The sequence below is a fragment of the Brachycentrus maculatus genome, unplaced genomic scaffold (assembly GCF_059751285.1).
Source record: "Brachycentrus maculatus isolate JH-2025_06_01 unplaced genomic scaffold, ASM5975128v1 h1tg000085l, whole genome shotgun sequence".
Classification (NCBI taxonomy): domain Eukaryota; kingdom Metazoa; phylum Arthropoda; class Insecta; order Trichoptera; family Brachycentridae; genus Brachycentrus; species Brachycentrus maculatus.
The window spans coordinates 538730-563690 of NW_028280839.1; the positions used below are offsets into that span (position 1 = coordinate 538730).

General features: G+C 37.0%; 1 protein-coding gene across 7 annotated transcripts in view; it reads left to right on the top strand.

Annotated features, from left to right (window-relative positions):
* Positions 1 to 24961, top strand: part of LOC148310918 (E3 ubiquitin-protein ligase TRIM33-like) — a 54295-nt gene that overhangs the window by 6473 nt on the left and 22861 nt on the right. For 4 of the 7 annotated variants that reach the window (XR_015837335.1, XR_015837334.1, XM_088257594.1 and 1 more), the window contains exons 2-9: positions 12854 to 13148; positions 14865 to 15099; positions 18571 to 18691; positions 20080 to 20339; positions 21354 to 21516; positions 22915 to 23059; positions 23757 to 23926; positions 24521 to 24785. Coding sequence is in view for 5 of the 7 variants with exons in the window: in XM_088257594.1 (XP_088113720.1) it covers positions 12854 to 13148; positions 14865 to 15099; positions 18571 to 18691; positions 20080 to 20339; positions 21354 to 21516; positions 22915 to 23059; positions 23757 to 23926; positions 24521 to 24785 (1654 nt within the window). In the remaining 2 variants the exon portion in view is untranslated. Of the gene's footprint in view, positions 1 to 12853; positions 13149 to 14861; positions 15100 to 18570; positions 18692 to 20079; positions 20340 to 21353; positions 21517 to 22914; positions 23060 to 23756; positions 23927 to 24520; positions 24786 to 24961 lie in introns of all 7 variants that reach the window. The other 3 variants (XM_088257593.1, XM_088257595.1, XM_088257596.1) reach the window with 1 other exon arrangement.

A 24961-nucleotide genomic window follows, 5' to 3' on the forward strand; every position in this document is an offset into this window, starting at 1 on the left:
CTGGACTGGTACTTGAGGCGGAGGGCTGATCACCTTCCCTTCATGTTTTAATGATCAAGATAACACTGCGTTTATATGATGCAGTGCCCTATGCACCATTGGGGTTCGGATAAGGGTTTGAAGAAGAACAAGAATCTGTATTCACTGTGTGACGTTCTATTCTCTCTGCCTACCCCCACAGGAAACGGCGTGATGGTCAGTCACTTTATATTTTTGTCCCGAGGATTGTGGCAATTATTAGGCTCATAATAAAAATAAAAGAATAATCTACCCACAATTATGACTTCTTCAAAAGATCATTTTTCGCCTCCCGCGTTTGTTTTGACCATGTAAATTATAGCGCCATAAAATGCGCCTTCTCGAGCTATCTCGAGTGGGCATATTTTGGCAAATATAACCCGGTCGAGTTAATTCCAGTGTGCTAGTTGAGGAAGCTAGTAATTTAAATTAATTGGGTTGTATAGGGGTTTGACTGGGTTATACAGGGTTTTGGCTGGGTTATACAGTTTTTTTTTACTGGGTTATAAAAGGTTTTGACTGGGTTATACAGGGGGTGTTCGTTTAAAGCCCAATATAAGTCGCTACTTAATTTTCTTTAAACCCTGGTAACATTCTCGTGTTATACAGGGTTTTGACTGGGTTGTAAAGGGGGGCATTCATTTAAGGCCCAATATACGATAAGTCGCAACTTAATTATATTAAATCCGGGTAACATTTGGCATAATTGATTTGTTTTTAATACACCGTTTTTGCATTGAAATTTTTTTTTTCGAAATTATATGGTTTTGAAAAGAAAAGAGGTATTGTAAGGAGTTAAAAAAATATATATACATTTTTTTTTCTATATCCTACGTTCTAAAAAACAAAAACAAAAAAATACAATATATTGTACATTCTTTAAAAAAATCGGGCGTGAGCAGACATGTGACCTCTCCGGTGGAATGAATGCGACTTAACGAATGCTGGGCCTTAACGTGTTAACTTTTCACTCTAATCCCAGAACTGAACAATTTTTAAAGTGTCACTCAACGCCAGCGCTGCTACGATATATTTTTAGTGCACTCTCGGTTTCACTAGCAGTGCATATCGCTCACTCCTTTCAAGAACGTCATAAATCAAAAATCGTCAATTTTCAGTTATGAATGCCCAGAAAATGTACTATATCCCAGCAAAAGCAGCATTTAACTTAATATTTACCCGCTACAGGGCAGAATGTGTTGTTTTTGGATTTTGAAGAAAAGGTCTTGTTAAATTATTTTTTTAAATATACTAAATATTTTTCAAATGAAGAAAAAACCTTCAGGTTTTACCTAATAAGATCTGTTGCACAGTAAAAAGTTCAATAAGTGACTTGGTATTTATTTTTAATACATTGTATTACATTTTTAAACTTTAAAAACGTTCTGAAAAATCAAGTTTTTTTTATTTATGACGTTCTTGAAAGGAGTGAGCGATATGACAGCGGTGCTTTAACGCAATCTTTGAATATTTCATTTTAAATGTGTAATACCTCCTCTTTTAAAAGGGTAGTCTATTTTTGGTTGTTTTCGTTTACCCCTGCCCATAAAAAAATGTTGACGGCTACAAACTGAAATATTGAAGAAAAAAAAACGTGGTAGCATTCTATTAATCAATCATGTTCTTTAGAAATCTAGTCAATCCGTGTTATAACGGCGGAACACGAGGACTTTTAAGTGTGCACTTAAACACACTTAGAAGCTTTGCGGAGACATAATATGACAAGTACTTTAAATTTTTAAAGCACCTCGATTTCTAAAACTATCTAATTTATTGATTTGACATTAATAACATTATGTTTTAAACGTAAAAATTAAACGCTTGTATAAAGCCACTTTTGAGTTTATTAATGTAAACACGACTAGTCGGCTGTCCAAACTTAAAACACAGTAAGGGACATTTTTTTGTAGTACGTTTTTTTTGCATTTTTGGACTAAGTAGAATCTACAAAAAAATGTCCCTTACTATGTTTTAAGTTTGGACAGCCGTAGTTTCTACAACTACAGATGTTTTGATCAACAGGTGAACAACCCAGAGGAAATATAAAAAATGCCACGAGAAATCCAAACCAAGGTATTGGACAACTTTGATAGAAAATATTTATGACCATAATTATCCGTATTCACAAATCCTGAAATTATTAGGCCGTTCCCCAGCCCCCGTACACACCCTATAAAAACCTAGATCTCGGGCGTTCAAATCACAATGCGAGTGTTTTTGTCTACAATTTTCACTCATGAATTACATGAAATTAAAGTAACTTTAAACAAAAAGAGTAAATCCGCTCACGAGTAGGCATAGACTATGAAACTTAAAAAGTTGAAGCCTGAGTAGGGTCATGATAAGCGGTGTTGCATAAGCCGTAGCTAGATTTCAGAGTCACTTGGATGTTAGGTAATTTAAAAAAAAGTTCAAATCACAACGCGTTCGGCCACGCTGAGGGCTGGACGTGTGTTCAGGCTCGATTTTTTTAGAATACATATTGGAATTTTACTTAAATTAAATATTTTTTTATATTTTTAAATTCCTTACCTTTCAATAGAACCTTTATTTTCAAAACCATATATTTATATCAAGAAAAACTAACTTTTTCAATACAAAAATATTACCTGGGTTCAGAGCAAATTAAGTTGCGATTTAACGTATGTTGGGCCTTAATCTCTACTGGTGGTCCAGAGCGGGATACGCTTAGAAGCATATTTTGCATACTGGTGGTAGAAAGCGGGATATGCTTAAAAGCGTCTTGCATGCTGGTAGTTGAGAGCGGGGTACGCTTAAAAGCGTATTTTGCATGCTGGTGGTAGAGAGCGGAATATGCTTACAGGCGTCTTGTTTACTGGTAGTTGAGAGCGGGGTACGCTTAAAAGCGTATTTTGCATGCTGGTGGTAGAGAGCGGAATATCCTTACAGGCGTCTTGTATACTGTTAGTTGAGAGCGGGGTACGCTTAAAAGCGTCTTTTGCATACTGATGGTAGAGACGCATAAAATCGTTTTTTTGTTTGTTTGAATACTATTGGTAGAGGGCGGGAGACGCCAAAACATGTTGCACAGATCAGATTACGAGAAACGTGTTATCTTCGTCATTCTGTGATGTAAAGATTAGGCGCCAGCTGCTGTGATACTGTTGGGTGACAGACTACTCCGAAAACTTGAATAGCCGTAAGATAAAAAAAAATCGTTATCTTTACATTTCTTTAGTCTTGTAGCAATATTTGTTTGCTCTCCATTTTCATTTTCGCATACATTCCGATATTACAAATCATTTTAGAGGGGATGTATGACTAGATGTATGGATATCGCGACAGACGATCTCTTTTGTCCTGACATACACTCCTCGCTTCCTTCACATCCGTATATTGATTTTTTCACTCTAATATTTACTCAATATTACCCTGGCTATTTCGGCTACCGTTCTGGAGGTCCCGGGTTCGATTCCCAAGGGGGGTAAAATAAATGTAAGTGATTTTTTCACTGTAATATTTATTTAATATTACCCTGGACTGGTACCTGAAGCGGAGGGCTGATCACCTTTCCATCTTGTGTTAACGATCAAGATAACAACACTGCATTTATATGATGCAGTACCCTATGCACCATCGGGTGCGGATAAGGGTTCGAAGAAGAAGAATAAGAATTATTTTATATTCTCCAAAAATAAAAATAAACGTACAATATTGCTTACTTGTCGTTTTCATTGTAATTTTTTAATGTGTTTCTCCTCCCTTATCGCTGTAGTATGGATATTATCGGTTTCCAGGATTTTCCGTTTTTGTTCAATGTTCTTCAATGTCCAATGCCGAACATTTGATCTTGTGATTCGTTATTTTAACCTTGAATCTCAACCTTATGTTGATTATGATAATACATATGTACATTTGCACGTGTATAAAATATTCTCGTATGATATTAGTTTTTCGCTCATTATCATTCAGTTTGACCTTTACAGGATAAACTTGACTACATAGCAGATAATAGTTGACTAATAGGCCAATAGCCGAGATTAATCACACCTCTGGGTCTTTATTCCTTATCCTTTTGTGCCATTTTTTGACATCTCATCAAAGATGAAGAAGAATATGGAAGTCTGGGCATTTACCAAACCTATGACGGTCGTCAGCCCCGTAAATGCCCAGACTTCCATATTCTTCTTCATCTTTGATGAGATGACAAAAAATAATATGAAAATAACTCCTGTAATTGGAGATAATCCAGATTTTGTGAACAAGTATTTGGACACACTCAAAATTCTGCCTATATTTGTGTTTTTTCATCGATTTGTTAAAATATACACTTTATTAATTATTATTATTTTTCTCGGCCACCAAGCCACCTTATATGTCTTGTCGTTGGAGTTCTTTTTACGTACTTTAAAAAATATACAATGTATATTAAAACATAATATTCAGTCAAGAAAAGAAAAAAGGGAAAAATTGAAACTAATTTTTAAAAAATTGCAATATTAACTCTTGATCGTTTTATTTTGTCTTTGCTCCATATTTTTTGTGCCCTCTCACCTCCGCTGGCAACAAATTAAAAATGCTCGAACTATATATATCGAAGTGTTCTATTTCCATATTTATTGTTCGTTCTCGGGACCATCAACCCTTCGTTGTGGGTGAAGCGGGTATCACAGGCGCGCACTAGAGAATTGTCATAGTTGTTACTTTTATTATTTTTTAAACATAATATTTATAATTGCGTAAAAAAATCTCCTTGCCTATTATGTACAGGATTTATAGCACATTCTGTTTATATATCTTAAAAATGATGGTAAATGTGTGTAGCAAATAATAAATGATTAATGTTATTCTCGTTCTGCTTGGTGTAGGCCTTGTGGCCTGTTTTAAAGAGGAATTAGCCTCCTGCATTAGACGAATCCCGGGCAGACCAACAAAGAGATGAATTGACAGCTGGGAATCGATATGAATAATGTTGATCCCTTAAAACAATGCAATAGATACAATACAATAGACACATTGAATTCAATATCTTACATCAATCAAGATTTGTCACATGTTCATTTATATGTCTTATTCGTCTTGTCATATTTTCTTAATAACTACTACTACTACTACTACCATCACGCCGTTTCCCCGCAGGGGTAGGCAGAGAGGATGGAACGCCACACTCTTCTGTCCTGACATACACTCCTAGCCTCCTTCACATCCATACATCTAGTCATACATGCCCTCCGATTACGCAGACTTTTGACACCGCCAGATTTTAGGTTCTGATTGATCTGATCGTGCCAAGTCTTTTTCGGTCGTCCACGTTCTGTTTTTCCTCTCACATTCGCCACATATATTTTCTTAGTCATTCTCTCGCTATCCATTCGCTCCACATGTCCATACCACCGCAAAGAGCTCTTTCTAATCTTTTCAATTATTCCTCGTTCAGCCTTACATTCCTTTCTTATATCATCGTTTTTAATTCTGTCATACAATAATTTTCCACACATTCGTCTGAGGGAGCGCATTTCAACAGCATTCACTCTGCTTTCATCCTTCCTTTGCCAGTTCCATGTTTCGCTTCCATACATTAGTGTCGGTACTAGCACGCCGTTGTGAACCGCTAGCTTGGCTTCCATGGACATATTCTTATTCCCAATCACTCTGTTAAAAGCACCATTTATTCTATTCCCTGCATTCACTCTTCTCTCAATATCCTTATCCACTTTTCCATCCCTTGTGAACATGCTTCCTAGATATACAAATTCTTGCACCTGTTCTAGGGATTCATTGTGCACGATAATCTTGCATTCTGTCAAATCTTTCTCTCTTTCAAACACCATGACCTTTGACTTACCTTCATTCATTGCCAGATCATTTTCCATACATACATCGTACATTCTTGACACTATTAGTTGCAAGTCCTCCGCGCTGCTCGCTAGCAGTACGGCGTCATCCGCATACAGCAAGCAACTAACAGTTATATTCATCATTTTCGCTCCGACTCCCATACTTTCAATCTCTTTCATACAATGGTCCATATAGAGATTAAACAACCATGGTGACATTACACATCCCTGCTTTACGCCTTTGGATATTGCAAACCATGATGTAATGTCCCCATTCACTCTTATACTAGCTGTGCTGCCCTCGTAGAGGGAAGCAACTGCTTGTATAAGTTTATTGTCTACTCCATATTTTTCCAGCACGCTCCATAATTTTATCCTATCAACCTTATCATACGCTTTCTTAATAAGACACCACTAAATCTGATAGATCTTTATACCGTATTGCCTCATCATTTTTTTGTCAACTGCATACCATGCAGTGGTGCTACAGAGGATCTGATCCTATTGCTCTAAGCTGATACAAAATTACAGGTGGCAATAAAATAAAATATAAAGTAGGGGAAACTGAAGAAGGGGGTGCTGTTGTGAATGTCCCCATTCACTCTTATACTAGCTGTGCTGCCCTCGTAGAGGGAAGCAACTGCTTGTATAAGTTTATTGTCTACTCCATATTTTTCCAGCACGCTCCATAATTTTATCCTATCAACCTTATCATACCTTTTCTTAATAAGACACCACTAAATCTGATAGATCTTTATACCGTATTGCCTCATCATTTTTTTGTCAACTGCATACCATGCAGTGGTGCTACAGAGGATCTGATCCTATTGCTCTAAGCTGATACAAAATTACAGGTGGCAATAAAATAAAATATAAAGTAGGGGAAACTGAAGAAGGGGGTGCTGTTTCATGAGGACAATGCTCCAGCAAGCGAGGTTTTGGTGTCAATAGTCGCTATTCACGAAGCTGGTAGCGAGCGTTTTTGCCTAGAATTTTCACTCATGAATTACATGAAATTATAGTAACTTTAAACATAAAGAGTAAATCCACTCACGAGTAGGCATAGGCTATGAAACTTAAAAAGTTGAAGCCTGAGTAGGGTCATGATAAGCGGTGTTGCGTAAGCCGTAGCTAGATTTCAGAGTCGCTTGGACGTTAGGTAATTTAAAAAAATATATCACGAAGCTGGGTTTGGATCGGTTGAACAACCCCTATATTTTAAATATTAAAATAAAACACTGATTTTTAGGGTCTACCAAGTTATTTATTTTATTTTTAAATACATACAAATAAAATTCGTGACAATTCTTTCGCCTTGTTAGGGCATTATCAAACTACTACAGCAGAATCTAATAAGCCCCTAACAAGTCGAAACAATTGTCACAAATTTTATTTCTATGTTTTAAAAAAATATATATACGACTTTGTAGACCCTAACAATCGGTGTTTGATTTAATTATTTCAAATATAAATTATGGTGTTACACAAATTAAACGCCAAATCAATAAATAAAACCTCTATATTCGCCTGATCTAGCCTGCCAGTGACTACCGACTATTCCCAAAAGTCAAGAATCATTATATTTATAGATTTATAGATAGAACTCCATTTTAATTTATATATTAAATGTTAATTTAAACACCTATTTTTTGAGTCTACTAAGTTGTATTTTATTGTTAAAAAAACACAAAAAATCTATTTTGTGACAATTGTTTCGCCTAGTTATGGCATTTTCAAACGAATGACATTCGTTTGAAAATGTCATAACTAGGCGAAACAATTGTCACAAAATATTTTATTTTACATGCATAAAGTCAAGTATCATTTTGCATGGAAAGAAATTTTTGGATGACAATGAGGCCACGTGTTGTAAAGCCTCTGCTCTTTCCCACAGATTTTAGTATCATAAAAACATCAGATTACGGATAAGATAATCAGTCCAAAGTTTGCTTCTCGTGATAACTTAATCTAAGTGATAACTTATCTCGTGACCCTGTCTATCTGTGTCCTTATCAATCTATAGATATCTATAACGACGCCCTACCCATTTTATCTGGAGGGTGATAATTCTGAAGGCCATATATAGCGCACCCCGCTGCGAACCATTTCAGTATTGCCTGGATGAGTGGCCGACAGAGGTCGGACAAATGTTCTGCCAGTGAGCTATATAAATGTATACATTGAATATTAAACTCAAACTCTGATTTTTAGAGTCTACTAAATTGTATTTTATTATTAAAACGCATAAAAAATTAATTTGTGCCAATTGTTTGGCCTTGTTATGGCATTTCCAAACTAAAGTTAAGATTTAATGGACTGAGGGTCCGTATATAGCTATACAATTAATTAGTCATAATTTATGGGAGAAACAAAAGATGAAGATAAGGCTAAGTGCTCAATAGGTAATGGGGCATGTAGGTACAGTAACCCCCCCCCCCCCAACTATAAGGCTGAGTCCCCATTAGTGCGATGCGCTGCGTTGCGTCGTCGCAGCGTCGACCCTATAACCTTTACTCCTTCTTAATTCCATTCCTAAATCCCAGAGTCTGAAAATTTTGAGCTCCAGATTCTGATCACCTTGTAATCACATGATTAATAATCAAATTAACACCGCGTCGACCCGACCCTATGCGGTGGACGCTGCGACGACGCAACGCAGCGCATCGCACTAATGGGGCCTCATCCTAACGCTGAGATAGGTACCCCGTTATCGGAGTGGACTTTATAGGAAATTTAATGTCAAAATGTTGTATTTCAATTTTAAATGACTCATTAGTCATTTTCGCCAGTTAAAGTGTAGAAATACAATTAAAAACATTAACCCCTTATAAAATTTCGTAAGATAAAAATGTACCTACATCAACGTTGTAGGGGGGTTTACTGTACTTATATTCATTTTCGGGGAAAGAAAGAATCTATTGACATGACATTGTGTGACAAGTGATTTATGTTTTAGAAAATTTTAATATTAATAGTTTGATGTTAATATTTCATATATAAATTAAAACGGAGTTCTAAAAATTAAACGCTAAATCTATAAATAAGCTACTTAAATGTTGGAGCATCGCTTGAAGCTGTGCATACAAAAACAGGTATACGTCGATAAATAAGGCATTAAAACTATTTATTATTCACTCCGAAAAAGGTCGGGGGTGCGCATATAAGTCAACTCTCGTACGTCATTAAAAAACTGGAATGAATTTAATTTTTTAATTTTTAATTTGACCTATTATGTATTTGACATATCGCTCACTCCTTTCAAGAACGTCATAAATCAAAAAACTTGATTTTTCAGGAGAACGTTTTTAAAGTTTGAAAATATAATACAATGTATTTAAAATAAATATCAAGCCACTTATTGAACTTTTTACTGTGCAACAGATCTTTTTAGGTAAAACCTGAAGGTTTTTTCTCCATTTGAAAAATATTTAGTATGTTTAAAAAAATAATTATACAATACCTTTTCTTCAAAATGCAAAAACAACACTTTCTGCGCTGTAGCGGGTAAATATTAAGTTAAAATATGCCGCTTTTGCTGGGATATAGTACATTTTCTGGGCATTCCGAAAACACGCACAACTGAATTGTGATTTATGACGTTCTTGAAAGGAGTGAGCGATATGTAATCTCAATGAATAGATATTATGTAATGTAACGATAACAAGCTATTTTAAAGATAATTTTATATTTAGATACACTATAAAGTTATAAATAAAATAGCCTGTTATTTACGCGACACCTTGACCTTGTCGTTTGTCAATGTTGGGAACCTCTGGCCTAATCGTTTATAGCTGAAACGACCTACCTCCTGTTTTTTTAATCATCCGTTTAACGACCAAAACTCCAACCAAACCCGGTATTGACAGCAGTATACCAACGTGTATTGTTCATGATTTTGCTTGTGTATTATGGACAAACTCAAAATGTTGTTCATAAATTATCTGCTCAAATTTTAAGCTAAAATAATAAAATGAAAAGGATATTTTCTGGCGTTTCTCATGTATCTGATTATAGTCCACGATTCGGACCTCACACAAAAACATAAGAGTTTCTGCTCAATAAAAAAAGCTTCTTCATCTCAACAATAGATGTCTCTAGTTAAAATTATAATGATTCTTGTACAATGTTTCAAAATTGGATCATATTATATATAGAACTTTCAAGAATTTGAGTAGTGTGGTTGTCAATCATGGGTAGAATTGGTGAATGTTACACGTGTATTATGTGATCACTTAAACCAGCCTATGGCGGTCGTAAGCCCCGTAAATGCACAGACTTCCATATTCTTCTTCATCTATGAGATGTCAAAAAAAAGTATTATGCATAGTTTCACTCATACCGGAGCAGTGCTTTGTCTTGTGTAGGTACTCGTGCACGCAGGGGAGTTTGAGAGAGATTGAACCGGCGAGAGAGAAAATACCTTTATACCAGCTAGCCAGTACTTTCTCCCTACGTAGGTACTCTGGTTGTGTACTATTATGGTCGTGAAATTCCGCTCGGTCTGATTCGAAAATTGTTTTCTGAAAATTTCACAAAACTTTAATTTGAACGCCATCGAAATCAATTTATCCAGAGTCATTTAAAATGCTCGATCAATTTTAAAGGTGTCTCAACTTGATATCAAGCATTTATCATTCTTCCCTTTTTTATGAAAGAAGATGGAAGTCTGAGCATCCCAGGGCTTACACCTTTAAAATTTATATCTGATCCGTAGAGTGAATAATCCAGTATCCTATATATGGTAATAATAATATATTGTATGTATGCATGAGGAGATGCATGAATGTGGAAGAGGCGAAGAATGTTTGCAAGGACAGAGTGGTGTGGCGTTCGATTCTCTCTGCCTGCTCCTGCGGAGAAGCGGCGTGATGGTTAGTTTAGTTAAATTTACCTTGTATTGATCGATTGTCGTTGAAATTTACATCATTTATTGATTTGGTATTTATTTTTTTATCTTTTTTATTATTATTTGGCAGTCACCCAGTGAAAGAGTGTTTCTGCCATTGTCAAGTCTTATTTTTATTTACAAAAAATACTAAAAAAAATAGTAAATAAAATCATTTTTAAAATGCGTTTGACTTTATCATCCAACAAAATAATAATAAAATATATTTAATGATCAAAATTGATTAAATAAATCATCGTTTTAGTGCGTTTAGCTGCATCATTTTAAAAATACTTTGTGGAGTATTTTATAACCCTTATTCGCACCTAATGGTGCATAGGGCACTGCATCAAATTGACGCAGTGTTATCTTGATCATTACTTACATGAAGGCAAGGTGATCACTCTTGCGCTTCAGGAACCAGTCCAGGGTAATATTAAATAAATATTACAGTGTTAAATCACTAATATTTATTTTCACCTCCCCCCCTGGGAATCGAACCCGGGACCTCCAGCACGGTAGCTAAACACGCTGACCATTACACCACGGAGGCGGACATGTGGAATAACACGATGATTTAAATGTAAAAATAAAACACTTGTATAATACCACTTTTAGAGTTTATTAAATTAAAAACGACTAGTTTCGAGAACTGCAATGTTATTATCAACAGGTGATGTTTGTATTATATATTCACCTGTTGATGAGAGCATCTGTTGTTCTCGAAGCGATGCTCTCATCAACAGGTGATATTTGTATTTTCACCTGTTGATGAGAGTTTCTTTAGTTTTCGAAATTAGTCGTGTTTACAATAATAAACTCAAAAACTGGTCTTATACAAGATTTTTATTCTTATATTGAAATTTACATATTGAAAACTTGCATTATTCACTAAATTATCGTGTTTCAAATCAGTCGTGACCTTTAAGGGAACATTCGCAAACACAGAATTCATTCGCCGGGTGACCACCGGAGAAGTCACTTGTCTGTTCACGCCCGTTTTTCTCAAAGAATGTATATTGGGTATTTTTTGGGTTTTAGAATATTTAGAAAAAATATTTTTATACATTCTTTAACTCCTTACATTTCAATAACTCTTTTTTTTCAAAACCGTATAATTATTTCGAAGAAAAACTTATTTTTTCAATGCAAATACGGTGTTTTAAGAAAAAAAACAATTACGTAAAATGTTACCTGGATTTAGAGCAAATTAAATTGCGACTTAACGAATACTGCAATACTGAATATAGCATCTTTATTTTTAAAGCCGGGTAATATTTAACGTAATAGAATTTTTTGCTTAAAACACCGTTTTTGTATTAAAAAATAAGTTTTCTTCGAAATGAATATATGGTTATGAAAATAAAGAGTAATTTAAAGGTAAAGAGTTGAAAAAAATATGTGCATCAATATATATTTAAAAAAAATTAAAATACATTTTTTTTTAAATGTGCGTGGAGACACGTTTGGCCCTCGCGCGGCCGTTCGCCTAGTGAATCGGATATTAGCGAGTTCCCCCTCAAAATACCGATGCAATTATTTTGACATTGTCGGTCGAAAATACGCGACGTCATAGTGCGTCTACGGCCTTAGTTAGATTATTTAGCACCGTAATTGGTTTCCCAGTTAATGTGATTAGCTGATAGCGGGGGAGGGAGGAGGGGGCTTTATACCCCCCCCCCAAGGTCAAGGCCCAATAGGTCAAGGTCGTATAACTAAGTTTGACAATAATCAACTAAGTTTGGAGTAAGGTCCTTGTAATATATTGCCTATGAAACTGCAAATAAAATGCTTCAAATAATTTACAACATTTTGAGTGTGTCCAAATACTTGGTCACAAATCTGGATTATCTGGAGTTATTTTTCATATTATTTTTTACGTCTCAACATTGAAAGATTTTCTGCTTAATAAAAAGCTGCTTTCATCTCACAATAGATGTCTCTAGTTAAGTTCTAGTGATTCAAGCACAAGGTTTTGAAATTGGATCATATATAATGTTAAGTGATCACTTAAACCAGCCTATGATGGTCGTAAGCTCCGTAAATGCCCAGACTTCCTTATCCTTCTTCAATTATGTTGAAATGTCAAAAAATAAAAATAAAAATTGAAAATAAAATTGAGAATAAAGTTATGTTTGTTGGTTGTCCGCAGAAGAGCATCGAGTCCGGCGTGCCCGCGCAGTCGAGCGGGCGGCGCGCGTCCCAGGAGGGCGGCGGCGGCGGTAAAGAGGATGGTGGCGCGGGTGGCGGGGCGGGTAGCGGCGCGGGTGGCGGCGCGGACGCGGAGGGCGGCGCGTGGGCGGCGCTGCGCTGCGTGTTCTGCCGGTGCGCGCTGGTCGCGCCCGACACGGCCGGCACGCCGCGCCTCATGGAGTGCCTGCACTCGGCCTGCGAGCGCTGCGTCACCGCCAAGCTGGAGGAGAAGGCGCAGACCAGGGACTATAGCGGTGAGGGACATGTCATAACATACAGCAATCCCCTAGTGGCATACAGTAATCCCCCAGTGGCATACAGTAATACCCCAGTGGCATACAGCAATCCCCCGGTGACATACAGTAATCCCCGGTGGCATACAGCAATCCCCCGGTGACATACAGTAATCCCCCGGTGGCATACAGTAATCCCCCACTGTTCCGTATCTGTCTGCTGTGCTGGTCGGGGCTGTGGAGGCCTGTGTACCGGCCTAGGTCGGGTCGGAATCGGATCTAGCTGACTAACTGAACTAACTATATACTAATCCCTTTCACTGCCTACACCGGGGCACTTCTAGAAAATTTTGTGATGGATTTACAAACTTGTATTTATTTTGATTGGCAGTGATAGGGATATTGAAAGCTTTTAAAAGTCATCTTAGTTCAAAAAAAAATTTTTTTGCAAGAGAAGCTCTGTCGGGAAGCCTAGATGCTTCTGTGTCAGATCTGGGAATGCGGTGGGACATCTTTCAATATTAATTATAATATCGTTATTTACCAAAATGATGGACATCAAATTGAAAATTGACATTTCACAGCGTTTAATCCCGTTGGGGTCACCACTTTGGAGGTAGGTGAGGTATGGTGAATGCATAAACGTATATTATAAAGTCATTTAGCATTTAATTTTTGGATGGACATTATTCCTCCCCTCTCCTTTTCCTTCCTGCATATTCCATTTTATATATATTATATATTTTATATATATTATTATACCATACCCTCAACCTTATACTGCCAAACACACACACACGCACACACACACACAAAGTTAATATGATAATAATAAAACCCTTATCCGCACCCAATGGTGCATAGGGCACTGCTTCATATAAACGCAGAGTTATCTTGATCATTTACACATGAAGGAAAAATGATCATCCCTCCGCTTCAGGTACCAGTCCAGGGTATTATTGAATATATATTAGAGTGAAAAAATCACTTATACTTATTTGAACCCCCCCTGGGAATCGAACCCGGGACCTCCAGAACGGTAGCCGAGTGTGCTGACCATTAGGCTACGGAGGCGGAATGTATAAACGTATATTATTAAATTATTTGGCAATTACTTTGTGGAAGGACATTATTTCTCTCCTCTCCTTTTCCTTCCTGCATATTCTATTTTATACCATACTCTCACCCTTATACTGCCAAACTCACAAACGCACACACACACACACACACACACACACACACACACACACACACACACACACACACGTGCACACACACACACACACGTGCACACACACACGTGCACACACACACGTGCACACACACACACACACACACACACACACACACACACACACACACATGCACACACACAAAGTTAACAAGCAAAAAATCATTCCGTATTGATAGAGATGGGTGGGGTAATAACTAGGGGGGGGGGGTTAAGGGGTGAGACTTTATTTATATCATTCTAAGTACGGCTGTCCAAACTTAAAACACAGTAAGGGATTTTTTTTGTAGCATGTTTTTTTTGCATTTTTGGACTAAGTAGAATCTACTTAGTCCAAAAATGCAAAAAAACGTACTACAAAAAAAATGTCCCTTAGTGTGTTTTGAGTTTGGACAGCCGAGTAGGTTCTAAGTTTTTAAAAAAACCATATAATTGTACACATGAACCTTTATAGGTGTTTAGTAGTAAACAGGAGTAGTACATGGTGTATCTTGAATTGTCAGCAGGCGCGGCGGAGAGCCTGACGGTGATGTGCCCGTCGTGCCGGGTGAACTGCTCGGGCGCGGGCATGATCGACCAGCAGTTTGTGGTGGAGCGGCGCCTGCAGCAGGCCGAGGGCGTCGCGGCCCCCGCGCCCGGCGAGGCGCGCTGCAACAGCTGCTCCGACGGCAACGCGGCCACCGCCTGGTGCTGCGAGTGCGCCGAGTTCATCTGCGACGTGTGCGTGCAGGCTCACCAGAGGTAGGCACCCCGCAGAAACATGCATCTTTATCAATTGAGTATACCTCGGCACCCCCACAGAAACATACACACTATGGAATTGCGTATCATGTTAAGTGTCAAATTCTGATGTGAAAATGCACAAATTCAATATTTCGCATTTTAGCACCCTGTCTGAATCGGCCTTTACTACTTGCTACACTGAGAGGATAGGTTTCAGAACTACTGTGTTGGTTTTCAGAATGAACTTTTTTAAAAACCCTTATTGGTAACTAGTGGTGCATAGGGCACTGCATCGTAGCGACGCAAATTGTTCCTGCTCACCTTACATACGTACATCATATGACGTGTTTAATATTTCGAAGTCGATATCGCTGGTTGTCCCATTTGCAGAATATGTCAAGATTATGTTGATTAATATGTTCAATATAAAATATATTTGTAAAAATATTCAAAACGATATTATTACAAAAAAAAATCCGGCAACATCTTATGTTGAGAAAGTTTTCTCTGACTTGCAAAGGATATTAAAAGGGTCATGAATGGGTCTATTGTTTATAAAAAATTGTCAGGTACATTGTAACACAAAATAACCTAAGAATTTTTTAAACTTTGTTTTGAATAATAACCCAAAGGTAGGGTGGTTAAACTATAATGTAAATTTTATTCAACTTAAACAATCAATAATTATGGCTTTATTTATCAGTTGTATCCAAGTAAGATAACAACTATCAATCATCATTAATAGCCTTATTTATCAGGTCCATTCAAGTAACATAAGGACAATGAATGATTAATAGCTTTATTTATCAGTTGCATTCAAGTAAGATAACGATAATTAATCATAAATAGCTTTATTTATCAGTTCCATTCAAGTAACATAACAACAAGTAATCATTAATAGCTTTATTTATCAGGTGAATTCAAGTAAGTCTATCTGTGGTTGACCGCTTAATGACTCTCCGGAGGATATTGAAATCTCTCATAAATATACTTTTTTTAAATGTAAAAAATGCATGTGAAAGTGAGATAAAAGACAGATGCAATGTGTCTTGAGTAAATAAAAGTAATTCTTTAACCTGTTAACCGGGCGGTCCGCTGTCCAATTACACAACTTGTAATGGGCGCGAATACTGATTCACTCCGTGTCTTAAATTCATGTTGAGACATGTATGGATGACTAATACCTTTGTTGTTCGAAAAATATACGTCCATATATCGATCACTCTTTTCAAGAACGTCATAAATCAAAAATCGTCAATTTTCAGTTTTGCATGTTTTCAGAATGCCCAGAAAATGTACTATATCCCAGCAAAAGAGGCATATTTTTAACTTAATAATTACCCGCTACAGGGCAGAAAGTGTTGTTTTTGCATTTTGAAGAAAAGGTATTGTTTAATAATTTTTTTAAATAAAGTAGTTATTTTTTAAATGGAGAAAAAACCTTCAGGTTCAACCTAAAAAGATCTGTTGCACAGTAAAAAGTTCAATAAGTGGCTTGATATTTATTTTTAACGCATTGTGTTATATTTTTAAACTTTAAAAACATTCCCCTGAAAAATCAAGTATTTTGATTTATGACGTTCTTGAAAGGAATGAGCGATATATATATATAATATTATAAACATATATTTGAAGGACGTATTCATATGTCCTACCCTTACCCGATATTGTTTAAGTTTGACGTATTTATGCGTCCCGCCCGGTTAACAGGTTAAAAATGTGTACTTTCCTATTTTATTCATTAATGATAACCGAAAGGGTTAATGGGTTTAATTATTAGTTATGTCCAAGTAAGGTGATGACTATTATTGATGAATAACTTTATTTATGAATCGGGACAGGCGCCGTGGCGTAGTTGGGTAGACGCTCGACTGCGAAACTGATTCGATTCCCGTTAATTGCAAAATGAACTCAAAAAAAAATATTTTCAATCAGTCAAGGTGTTTGTCCGCCTCCGTAGTGTAATGGTCAGCACGCTGGGCTACCGTTCTGGAGGTCCCGGGTTCGATTCCCAAAGGGGGTAAAATAAATATAACTGATTTTTTCACTGTCATATTTATTCAATATTACCCTGGACTGGTACCTGAAGCGGAGGGCTGATCACCTTTCCTTTATGTGTAAACGATCAAGATAACATTGCGTTTATATGACGCAGTGCCCTATGCACCATTGGGGTGCGGATAAGGGTTTTATTATTACAGGGTGTTTGTGATGTATTTTTTACATTTACCTTCCCTATCCTTACTATCCTACCTGCGTAAAGCCTCTTCAAGAAGGGGATTTGTGGGTTATTAAAAAAATTATCAACGATGACAACAACAATCATTTTGTGTAATTTATATGAATTATAAAGACTATAGCGCCAATTTTGTAAAATACTACCGCAAGGTTGCTCAATGATGACAATCACTGGTTAATGGTTTTGTTATCAGTTATATGACAATTACATACAATTTTTATTGTATCTATTGTATGTAATGTATGAATCTAGTAATTAAAAATAACAAATACTAATCAATAAAAAAAATTGTATTAACACGTAAGTATTTCGGCTCAACACAGGCCATGCCTAAAGAGCCGTTATACATATCGCTCACTCCTTTCAAGAACGTCATAAATCAAAAAACTTGATTTTTCAGGAGAACGTTTTTAAAGTTTAAAAATATAATACAATGTATTAAAAATAAATATCAAACCTCTTATTGAACTTTTAACTGTGCAACAGATCTTTTTAGGTAAAATCTGAAGGTTTTTTCTCCATTTGAAAAATATTTTGTATGTTTAAAAAAAATAATTAAACAATACCTTTTCTTCAAAATGCAAAAACATTCTGCACTGTAGCGGCTAAATATTAAGTTAAAAATATGCCGCATTGCTGGGATATAGTACATTTTCTGGGCATTCCGAAAACATGCACAACTAAAAATTGACAATTTTTGATTTATGACGTTCTTGAAAGGAGTGAGCAATATAGTAAAAAAAATGTGTATAAAACAAATATCGCTCACTCCTTTCAAGAACGTCATAAATCAAAATACTTGATTTTTCAGGAGAACGTTTTTAAAGTTTAAAAATATAATACAATGTATTAAAAATTAATATCAAGACACTTATTGAACTTTTTACTGTGCAACAGATCTTTTTAGGTAAAACCTGAAGGTTTTTTCTCCGTTTGAAAAATATTTAGTATATTTAAAAAAAAAATAAACAATACCTTTTCTTCAAAATGCAAAAACAACACTTTCTGCCCTGTAGCGGGTAAATATTAAGTTAAAAATATGCCGCTTTTGCTGGGATATAGTACATTTTCTGGGCATTCCGAAAATATGCACAACTGAAAATTGACGTATTTTGATTTATGACGTTCTTGAAAGGAGTGAGCGATATGTGTATATTTCATATAAATAAATATATTTTTTACTGCCCTACTCATACCATAATAATTAACATTATTATCAATAGTAAATACATTTTAAAATTTGTTCACAGGTTAAAAATCACAAAAGATCACACTATAAAATCAAAGGATGAGGCATTGTTGGAGATACAGTCAGCTTCCAACAGCACATCTAATTCCACCCAAGAGATGTTCTGCAAAGAACACACGCAAGTATGTCTCATTTATTATGAAAACGACTTAGTATATATCTTACTTAGTAGGACCATGAACAATTCCAATAAAAATAATAATTGAGTACCAAAATATAGACCACCCAAAAAATTAATTTTGGTCATATTTATTAATCATCACTTAAAATATTAATTTGATATAAGAAAGTTATAACTATAATATGGATATTGGAAGCCAAAAATAATTGACACATTGTTGTCGGGTGGATTTTTCATCAACCCCGACCCTAATTATACTCAGACAGTCTGCCGCCCGACCCTCAGTATACTAATCGCAAGCACCGCAAACCCAATTCCGATCTGTACAATGTTTTTGTGGTGTCTCTCGCGCTTTGCTAAAAGTATGCAAATATAACTTATATTCTCTCGCGCTTTGCCAAAAGTAAGCTAATATAACATACACTTATAAAATACACTTATGAAGCATCCCGTTCTCTACTAACAGTATGTAAAACACCCTTTTAAGCGTTTCCCGCAAACAATGGGTTAAGAGTATCAAAAATTATGAATTTGAACTAATTCCCTTCCCATTTGAGAGTTTGAAAGCATACTTGTAAGCTTTACAATATTTGGAAACCTATTTGTAGACATTTTCTTTTCTTTTTTAAAAAAATATATTCCCTTTTGAAAAGATTTTAGATGAAATAAATAACATGTAGCTAGCAGACAAAAAAAATACGTGCTAATATTTCGCGGCACTGACTGATTGTGCATTTTACTAAAAACAATATTATTAAACATTTAACAATTTGAAATTATAAAAAAAAAATGGGAAAATTTTCCATTTAAACACATTGTTATCAAGCGGTTTTTTCATCAACCCCGACTCTAATTAATATACTAATTAGGGTCGTATACTAATCACAAGTAACCGCTAACCCAATTCCGATCCGTACAGTATTTTTTGGCATCTCGCACTCTACCAAAAGTAAATGAATAGAAGGCTTATAGGCGTCTCTCGCTGTCTACCATGTAAAAAAAAAACATGTAAAAAAACGCTTTTGAGTATTTCCCGCAAACAATGTGTTAACATTAACACATTGTTTGCAGGAAATACATAAAAGTGTCTTTTACATACTGTTGGTAGACAGCGAGAGATATTCGCTTACTTTTGGTAGAGCGCGAGAGACACCAAAAAATATTGTACAGATCAGAATTGGGGTACTTGTGATAAGTATATGACCCTTATTAGTTAGAAAAATTATGGAGTAAGTAGCTCTTATAATACTAAAGTTATCAAATTAAAATTCATATATGGGAGATTTCAATCCCCCTGTTAGATCCGGCTAGGTTAAAAAATTAGGAGACATTGATATGAAATCGTGCCATATTTGATTCAGCCGATATGTACGATGTGTCTCTTCCCAGGAGCGGCTGTCCCTCTTCTGCGAGACGTGCGACCGGCTGACGTGCCGGGACTGCCAGCTGCTGCACCACCGCGACCACCGCTACCAGTTCAGCGCGGAGATGGCCGGCGCAGCGCGCTCCACCATCGCCGCGCTGCTCTCCGAGGTGCAGTACAAGCGCGTGCTGCTCGGCAGCGCCATGAAGGTCATCCGCGACCGCCAGACGCTCATCGCCGACAAGAAGAAGGCGCTCGTGCACGAGATCACGCAGACCGTGGTCAAGTGAGTTCCCCCCTGCCAATATTACTACTACTACTACTCGGCTGTCCAAACTCAAAACACAGTAACAGTTGTTTACACATGAAGGAAAGGTGATCAGCCCTCCGCTTCAGATACCAGTCCAGGGTAATCTTGAATAAATATGACAGTGAAAAAATCACTTATATTTATTTTACCCCCCTTGCGAATCGAACCCGGGACCTCCAGAACGGTAGCCGAGCGTGCTGACCATTACATTAGGAGGCATACGTATACAAATACAATACACTACCCATTTACCGGGATGGATGGTGAAAAACAATCCCATATAATCCATTTCCCTGTTGATCCGAAAATAGGAAAAAAATGTGAGAAACGTACTCTTATACTGAAAATGGATAATGGATCTTCCGTTACATGAATCACATCGATAAGGCTGGAGAAATTTTATCACAGATATATAAAGAAATTGAAAAAAGATTTGTTCAAATATTTTAAGCCGTAAACATGATATAAAAGTGGGATACTGTTATTCTATCTAAACGGACAAAAAATGTGTTCGGCCCTCAACATATTATAAGTACCGTAGAACGGGACTACTTGAACTTTGATGTGTTACTTGAGCCCAGTAAAAAATAAATTAAATCTGTATTTGGTCTACAATAATGAACGTATCGACATGATTCATTGTTTCCCTGACAGGTGACACTTATTGTCACGATACTTCGATCTATACCACGATCTAAATATATTTTTTTGTACTGGGCTTAAGTAACACATCAAAGTTCAAGTACGATAAAATATTTCACAATAGTATGGTATGTACTATTGTGAAATATTTTTGTTTTTATAAAATATTTTTTTAGTAACTCAAGTGTCGCGGATAATACGCTTCCTGGTTAATCTGACTGTAGGTAGGCACCACAAAAAAAAATACATTTTTGTAGAGATAGAATTTTCCCTTCTCCCCCTCTGAAATCTGTTCACTCTGTCCTTGTGGTATTGCTTGATAATATGTTCCATCTTGCGTTGTTCCAGGCTAACCAATACGATAAATACTCGGGGTAAACAGCTGGTGCTGCAGCTGAACGAGGTGTGCGATGCGAAACAGAAGACCCTCAACGAGAAGAAGGTGGCTCTAGAACAACTCTCCTCCATCACCGACCACTGCATAGAGTTTGTCAACTCTGCTTTGGAGCAGGTAAATGACATATTCTCGCATACTTCTGACTGTGAACAGCTTCAATAAAATAACTACTACTAAGAAGAATGTTACTAACACCCTATTTACGGGCGGATTCTAGCTCATAATAGAGATAAACTTCTCTGAAAAGAAGTGAAAACATTTAACCATACTGTATACATCGATATGAGATCAAAAGATGCCGCAAAATTCATGCGTAAAAATAACTTACACGCAATTTACGACGAGTTGAGTGAAAAGGTTACCTTTCCCGCCCAACACCACCAGTCGAGTGAAACGGTCAAATTACCCTTCCCGCAGATAGTGTGTTAAATATTCATCGTGTACTTTCTATCCAAGTATTTAGAATTGTAAATTATTAACACATTGCTGTGGGGTTTTTTTTTTCATCAACCCCGACCCTTGATTATTGATTAATATACTAATTAGGGTCGTATACTAATCACAAGTAACCATAAACCCAATTCTGATCTGTACAATATTTTTTGGCATCTCACGCTCTACCAAAAATAACCAAATAGAACGCTTATAAGTGTCTCTCATTCTCTAATAACAGTACATATTTAAAAGACGCTTTTAAGCGTTTCCGCAAACAATGTGTTAAGAAGACAAAGAGTGGGTGCAATATTTAGCCTTATTTTGTTTACAACTACTACTACTACTACCATCACGCCGTTTTCCTTCATGGGTAGGCAGAGAGGATGGAACACTACACTCTTCTGTCCTGATTACTTGTAAAAACTAGTTAGTTCAGTAGCGGGAAGATGCCTTCCAATGGCTGCGCTGAGACTCGCAATCCAGTCAGCCACTCTTCCCGCGGGGGCGCAAAGAAGAGAACAACGCAAGAGTGTAGAATTGCGACGTGGACAAAAATAAAAGAACCAAAATTAGAAAAATGTTTTAATAAAACAATGCGTTCCACGCTGATATTCTAAAGTAATTAATTTTTATAAATAATAAATAACACAAATATTTATATTTTCCTTTTAAAAAAATTTCTTTGTAACTTTGTTTTGAATTTTGAGCAAAATATTTATATGTAAATATGTAATGGCAAAATTTGAATAATATTTAGTTGAAGATACAGATCTTTTATCCCTTTCTGGTCCCCATAAATTTAAAAAAAAACTAGGAAGACAGTTACATTTCAATGGGGAAAAAATCTTTTGTCCTCTGCTCCACATACTGTTGTAATAGATACGAGTAACAAAAATATAAGCTTGGAATTTAAATAAATAATACTAATGATGAAAAAAATGTCAAATAACATCCGACATGGGACCTAAGAGCAAAAAATCGATGTCTAATGAGATTCGACATTGGACCAGTAAGGGTTATTGTATGCGTTTATTAGGATTACACCCTTATCAATGTTGATATTTGTTTGTTCATCAGGGGAGCAACACGGCAGTTCTCTACACCAAGAAGCAAGTGACCTCGCACCTCCAGAGAATAAAGAGTCGGAGAGCTGATATTCCCAATCCGGAAATTCCCGTCAGGATACATCTCGCCCTCGAGAAAGTTCCAGACCTCATCAAAGGTAATTTACTCATGGATAACGTGGCCGAATGACATTATCTATTTCATTCTACCTGACTACATAGTTCCATTGCTTAAACATTGGAGATGGAAGCAGATTTTAAAGTTTTATTTTATAATGGTGGAGACTGACGGGAGTATTTCGTCGTAACGTAACATGTTACGATGCGAGCATTCAGGCAGTCAGTACAGCGAGCCGAGCGCTCCATCCATAGTTTCGTATGCTCGGTTATGCTCGCCGCGAGCGATGTTACGACGTTATGTTACGACAAAATGCTCCGGTCAGTCTCCACCTTAATACTCAAAGTTGACCAAATGTGTGGTATGTATTTTTGTTTGATTTGTTTTATTGATATTTCCGTATGTTCTTAAAAAGAGGAACTAAGTTGTGACAGAGTAATGTCAGATCTAGAAACTCTGACTCATAAACATAGTTAGTTCGTTTGGAATTATTCCTTCACTTAAAGTGGCACCCCGGATAATCTGAACAAGATTTAAAGAAAAACACGGCGCACATAAATAATTGAGTTTTCTTTCGGCCTGGAATGCATTATTGTATTTTACATTGATTTTTTTATGAAAAAAACTGTTTCGCTTAACGAATTGAACTCGTCATGAGAGGTTTCACTGCATTTAAAATAAAATTCACGGGTAATTTTTGTGTGTATTGATTTATGCAATATTTGTCATTGTTTCAGTTGTGTCGACGATTGGCGCCGTCGTGGTGGACGGGAAGGTCTACCCGCAGCAGACGGGGGGCCGGCCCGAGTCGGCGGGCCCCCCCCCTCCGCAGTCCCAGGGTCCCTACCACCCCCCCGCCCCCTCCCCCTCGGCCACCAGCGCGCTGCAGGCCATCCACCACCACCAGGTCTGTATCCGCCCGATACTAGGACCATATGGCGTCCCGTAGTGCAGACGAGAACCGCTGATGGAATGTTGATAGTTTGCGGTCCTGAGAGGCACGAGTATTTTAACTCCTGACCTGCCCACTTTCAAGCATAGTAGTACCTCTCATAACAAACAAAAAATAAGGTGATAAAGTTGCTTTCTCAACAAGCAATATTTCACATAGCGAGTTACAAAGAAAGGGCAAGTCCCCTTTTCACGGCATTTGCTTGCAAACCAAGACTTCCACGGCAGTCAAAACAAAAATGTTTTGCTTAACGAGTGTTTTGCTTAACAAGTAAGATTTTGGAACAAATTATGCTCGTTATAAAAGGATTATATATATTTTTGACTATCATCATCATCAAAACCTTATCCGGACCCCAATGGTGCATAGGGCACTGCGTTATACAAACACAGTGTTATCTTGACCGTTAACACGAAGGGAAGGTGATCAGCCCTCCGCTTCGGGTACCGGTCGGGGTTTTGATTATACTCCGGTCGGGTTTTTAATTACACTCGACAATAAAAAAAAATTGTAGACTCGCAATCCTCAATGCCTCATTCCATCCACTAGGCGATGGCCGGTGCTGTGCAGCCGTACCAGCGTCTTGCGTCCCCAGTTCCGCAGCAGCAACAGTACCAGAAGCTCCCCTCCCCGCTCCCGCAGCAGCAGCAGCAACAACAGCAACAACAACAACAACAGCAGCAGCAACAGCAGCAACAACAACAACAGCAGCAGCAGCAGCAGCAGCAACAGATGCAGCAATACGGACAGCAACCCTCCCAGCTGGCACACCTCACTCACATGTCGGTCCAGCTGCAGAGGCAGAATAGTGGGGGTGAGGATGATTCTGTTGTTATTACAGTAAAACTTATAACATACAATTACAGCGAAACCTCTGTATGACGTACTCAAATCGCGTATAATGATTGATTGTTGTATTTGACGATGAAAGTGTTACAGGTCAAATCTCTTTGTAGCCGATTAACGAAATTTCCAGTAAAACGAATATGC